This window comes from Ictalurus furcatus, chromosome 20, assembly GCF_023375685.1.
Source record: "Ictalurus furcatus strain D&B chromosome 20, Billie_1.0, whole genome shotgun sequence".
NCBI classification, from domain to species: Eukaryota; Metazoa; Chordata; class Actinopteri; order Siluriformes; family Ictaluridae; genus Ictalurus; species Ictalurus furcatus.
The window spans coordinates 9738005-9744004 of NC_071274.1; the positions used below are offsets into that span (position 1 = coordinate 9738005).

The 6000-nt window shown below is 36.8% G+C and overlaps 1 protein-coding gene across 2 annotated transcripts in view; it reads left to right on the forward strand.

Annotated features, from left to right (window-relative positions):
* LOC128623996 (integrin beta-1) overlaps window positions 1-6000 on the forward strand; it is a 67539-nt gene that overhangs the window by 22743 nt on the left and 38796 nt on the right. For both annotated transcript variants that reach the window (XM_053651247.1, XM_053651249.1), the window contains exons 2-3: window positions 3242-3308; window positions 4351-4436. In XM_053651247.1, coding sequence (XP_053507222.1) covers window positions 3242-3308; window positions 4351-4436 — 153 coding nt within the window. The remainder of the gene's footprint in view (window positions 1-3241; window positions 3309-4350; window positions 4437-6000) is intronic.

The following is a 6000-nucleotide window of genomic DNA, read 5'->3' on the forward strand; positions in this document are numbered from 1 at the left end:
TGTGTCTCCTGAAGAAATGCAATATTTGCATTAAGCCGTTTCAGATGTGTAAATACCTTCTTTCGCTTTAAAGGATGATTAATTGCCTTAACATTCCAGCTAACGAAATTAACCATACTAGCATCCGACCCTCTGGCAATACTGAAGTCAGTCATAATGAGAGAAAAAAAGGTTAGATATCTGAGCCCTACAGGGAACATAGAATGACAGCAGATGGGCCACAACACAGATGTCTGGCAAATTAAACACAATAAACGACAAAGTTTGGCACACCCTCCCTGTAACCCCACCCCTCACAGCACCTACAGGAAGTGTGGAGGAACTCTATAAAGCCTAAAAAAGTGCATCCTATCACAATGTAGAAGCATACACCCTGTCGTAGCGTATATAACAGAAAATAAGACAGCGGTGACGATCATCCTCCTTATTACAGTAAAAGTCTGATGAAACAGTTATCATCCAGTCAAAGTTCAGAGACGATGAATTAGCCAGGGCAATGTTACTCACTCCGCCCTCTACAGTAGTAATGATATTCTTCTTGACGTAGCTCATCACTTTGCCTGCATCTATGAACTCCTTTTCCTCTCCGTTGAACGAATGGCTAATAGTGTAGCTTTAAATATATTTAAGAGGAACAGACTTCAAACACTGAACATTTGAACTTTTATTGTATTTGTTTACAAGGTGGAACAGGTTAATGGTTGTTTTTTTGCATAGAGTCTGTAAAATTAACTGAAAATATTAAATTTAGTTTAGCAGAAGGTAAATTAATGTGTCATGGTTCACATTATGTTCGTAAATTCTGTCATAATTGACAAGCTCAAGTTTTCTCATGCCTACTTGTGTGTTATATTGTGGCACATTAATGTTACCATCTCTAAAAAATAAAAAAAAAACCTCAACTTGCTCCAAAATTTTTGACTGTGCCCCTAAATTTGTCATTTTGTAATTGTAAAGAAATTGTTACCGTAGAGCTCTGAAACTGGTACAGTTCCCCTCCAAAAAAAAACGTGGATGAAGATTCATCCACAGAGTAATGTATTGTGTATTATGGAAAATGTTTTAAATCAAGTTTGGAAAAGTTCTCAGAAGCTTGGTGATGTTGAAGTCGAACGACCGTGGTGTAATTCTTTTATAGCATACGTTTATTTCTGGCGATTGTATTTAGGCTTCAAACTTAATAAAAGTTGTGTTCATTTGTGAAAATTATCTTGATGGACAAAATGTGTTAGTGATGTAAACTTTTGATCACAGAGCTTATTTTTTTCCAATAATCCAAAAGCCTATGTGAAAATCCTATTGGGTTTTTGTCGGGGGAACCATTTGCTGCGTTTACATGGACAACAATAATCCACTCTTAATCCGATTAAGACCATACTCTAATTAAGAAACTACCATGTAAACAGCAATTTTTACTTACGTTAATCTAATTAAGGTCATAATCGAAGTAAGCAATAATCTAATTAAGACAGGTGGAGTACTCCTGTTTTAGTCGCATTATGGGCGTGTATTACAGACATGTAAACACCTTAATCACATTATGAACGTCGTGAGTTTTCACTGCATTTTGCGACAGGACACGATCTCACACGGCAGTTTTACATTTTACGGCGAACAAGAGAGTTTGGCCGCGTCCCAAATCGCATACTTGCCATACTTGTAGTGGGGAAAAATACATGTATCTCGGCTACTATACAGATGGTAATTACGCGATTTGGGACGCAGCCCACGGCTTCAAGCAGTTGTCTATTAGCACATATAGCATGACAAATAATTAACTGCACTTAAAGCGTAAAAAAAATTAAATAAAAATACCCAAAACTGTATACGGTACCATAACGAAGACGAACTGTATGTCGATACGTGAAATTCTGGAGGGACGTCGGACGGCGTGGCACAGCGATGTAATGACGCGGGCTGTTAATCTAATTATGTTCTATAACATGTAAAACGGGAACATGACAGGAATATTCTAAAAGCGACTCATGTAAACACCTTAATCACATTATTATCTTACTCAGATTAAGGTCAATAATTAGATTAATGCTGTCCATGTAAACGTAGTCAGTGTGATGCTAACTTCTGGGTTCCGGTACAAAATGACGTCATCCCTGCTCTGCTGTATTGGGTGATTTGGCTGCGTCTCTCCTCCTGTAAAACACTCATTGCCTTTTTTGCATAGGCCTGAATTGTTTTCATTTGGTTGCATATTGTTATATTGGATTACATATTTACATTTGGTGGTTGGCATTTTTATTTTTACTTATCCTAGATTTTGGGTACAATTTTATTTATAGTTTGCTTCTACGAGATGATACACTTTAAGTATCAGTCTAATTTCATGCAAAGATTTATACATCAGCAGGAATGTAGCACAAAATGTAGGTGAAAGCAGCGGTCTGTTTAAATGTGAAAGTACAATAAAAATATGTTGTCCCTCAAATCAATGAATAATCGTGATAAATAATCGAGATCTCAATATTGATCAAAATAATCGGGATTATCATTTTGGCCATAATCGTGTAGTCCTAATATTAGGACAGCATAAGATGTCAAACTCCTTGGACAGCCGTAAATACAGTAGTGGCAATGATGATGGAAACCTGTTGAAATCACCCTAGTGAAGAACAGGATTTATACTGAAAAGTAAAAGTGTTTCAGAAATACTTTTGGTGCAGATCATCTTAGTTTATAATTGATCAGGTAATTGTTTTTTTTGTTTTTTTCTTCCCCTGTCATCACTCCTGTATACAGCAACAAAGTTATATCTGTGCCACTTCAATTCACTCAGTGACTTTTTCACTTTGTTTTCTATCAATTCTGGTTTGCTCGATGTAACGGTGCCCCTAGAGGACAAGCACACATTACATCCAGGTATGAAGACACCTATGGCAACATCTGTGCATGATGACCTCATATGTTCACAGATGCACAGTAGCAGAGGTATAAATGAGGCCTCAGTCACTGCTGTAATGAGTGGTTCACAACCCAAATTTTATGAGGTTAGCAGTGCTCAAATGGTTGTTTATGCACCAGTTGGGCTGATAAAACTGCAAAGAAGGAGATGGGTTACATTCAGAAATTGTACCTGATAAAGGCCAGAGAGTAGATTCTTACTAGGTGTATCTTATAGACAAGTGTGTGGATGTGTCGGTTTGCATTCTTTATATCATGGTTTCTCTAAATCTGAATAATGCTGCTGGTCAAATATGTTTCTAATGAGTTTTTGCATCTGTTGTAGATGAAGGTGATGGTGGTGTTGATGGCTGTTCTGCTGGGGTTCTTCTCCTTCTGTTCAGCTCAACTAGGTAAGGTCATAGAACATGCGCACACATACGCACGCGCACACACACACACATCCACTGCTGTCAGCTGGGCAATATATCCTACCACACATGTACATATTAGGTGATGTCACTAGGTAATATTGCTACTACACACACACACACATGAATGTTTTTTTTTTTCCTGTGATGGTGAGTATACAAGCTGCCAGTTAAGGCTTATTGACAATGTAAACCAAAGGAAATTCTCAATTGGTTTCAGAGAAAAAAAAATCAAGGTGTTAGAATGGCCCAGTCAATCACTTGACTTGAATCCAATTGAACAATATTTAAATACAACATGTTTGGAATATGGGCCAAAATCATGCCTGAATACTGCGGCCGATTAATTTCTTCATACAGGGAGCAGTCTTGAAGCTGTCATTACAAACAAAGGCTTCTCCACTAAGTATTAAATAAATTTCGGTTGGGGTGTCCAATACTTTTTTCGTGTCATTCCTCTTTATTACATAACTTTATTTATGGACTTCAATGTCGTGAATTCTTTATTTCCAGATTTCTTGAGTTAATACTGATGTCTGGTGAAAATTTCATGTGAATAGCCTCATAAGAAATATATTAACTGAAAAAATGTTGATGCGTCCAATACTTATTTCCCCCAATGTATTCTTGTATCTACATCTCTGCCACAGTTTATTCTCTAAAATAAATAAATAACACATGTCCTTCAAGAAAAAAAGGACAAACCTTCATTACATTGTTTACCAAGGTTAGAACAACAAACCTTGTCAGGTGGATTTCAGATTGTTGATTTGTATCACTGTTACTTTTAGAGAAATATATAACCTCTCATAGTTCTATGCTGGTTTATGCCAATATGAGTGGCAACACCACTAATTTAATGATCCATTGCCTACCGAAACACATGTAATGATGAATAGCTACCTGAAGCTTTTAATTAGTAAATGTGTATTAACTGTTTTCTGCTGAAATAGATTTTGTGGCTGTATAAATACAGGAAGTGGTGTGTATAAATGCAAAGTATCTTGTTTGTGTCTTTCTGTAGATGGTAATGATTGCACTAAGGCTTCAGCTCAGTCTTGTGGTGAATGTATTCAGGTTGGAGAAAAGTGTGGCTGGTGCACCTATGAGGTAAGTAACATTTATGCTGAAATTAAATTCTGAACGCCTGTCTTAGAATTGTAGCCCATACATATACAGTCTGCCAATTTTCATAATTATATAGTGTTTACAAACTTTCAAGCATCTGTGTGTGTGTGTGTGTGTAATATATATATATATATATATACATACATACATACATACATATATATATATATATATATATATATATATATATATATATATATATATATATATATATATATACATACACACAGTATCTCACTAAAGTGAGTACACCCCTCACATTTTTGTAAATATTTGATTATATCTTTTCATGTGACAACACTGAAGAAATGACACTTTGCTACAATGTAAAGTAGTGAGTGTACAGCTTGTATAACAGCGTAAATTTGCTGTCCCCTCAAAATAACTCAACACATAGCCATTAATGTCTAAACTGCTGGCAACAAAAGTGTGTACACCCCTAAGTGAAAATGTCCAAATTGGCCCAATTAGCCATTTTCCCTCCCCGGTGTCATGTGACTCGTTACTGTTACAAGGTCTCAGGTGTGAATGGAGAGCAGGTGTGTTAAATTTGGGGTCATCGCTCTCACACTTCCTCATACTGATCACTGGAAGTTCAACATGGCACCTCATGGCAAAGAAAACTCTGAGGATCTGAACAAAAGAATTGTTGCTCTACATAAAGATGGCCTAGGGTATAAGAAGATTGCCAAGACCCTGACACTGAGCTGCAGCACGGTGGCCAAGACCATACAGCGGTTTAATAGGACAGGTTCCATTGGTGAGGTGGCCATGAGGTGCCATGTTGAACTTCCAGTGATCAGTATGAGGAAGTGTGAGAGTGATGACCCCAAATTTAACACACCTGCTCTCCATTCACACCTGAGACCTTGTAACAGTAACAAGTCACATGACACCGGGGAGGGAAAATGGCTAATTGGGCCAATTTGGACATTTTCACTTAGGGGTGTACTCACTTTTGTTGCCAGCGGTTTAGACATTTTATATATATATATATATATATATAAAATATCTCACACACAGTGGCAAGAAAAAGTCTGTGAACCTTTTGGAATTTCATGGTTTTCTGAGTAAATTTGTCATAAAATGTGATCTGATCTTCATCTAACTCAAGGGTATTGACAAATATAATGTATCTAAAATAATAACACACAAATAATTCTGATCTTTCATGTCTTTATTGAGAACAACCAAAAAAACCTCATAGTGCTTGTGGAAAAAGTATGTGAACCCTTGAGTTAATGACCTCAAAAAATCTAACTGGAGTCGGGTTTTAGCACATCTGGAGTCTCGTTAAGAAAATGAGTTTGGAGGTGTGGACTACAGCTACTTTGACTGATAAAAACCCCTCAAACTTTTGGAGTTTGCTCTGCACAAGAAGCACACGCTTATGTGAGCCATGCCTCGCCAAAAAGAGCTTTCAGAGGATCTACGATCAAGAATTGTTGATTTTACATAAAGCTGGCAAGGGTTACAAAGTAATTTCAAAGACTTTAGAAATTCACCAGTCTACATTTAGGTAAACATTCTACAAATGGAGACACTT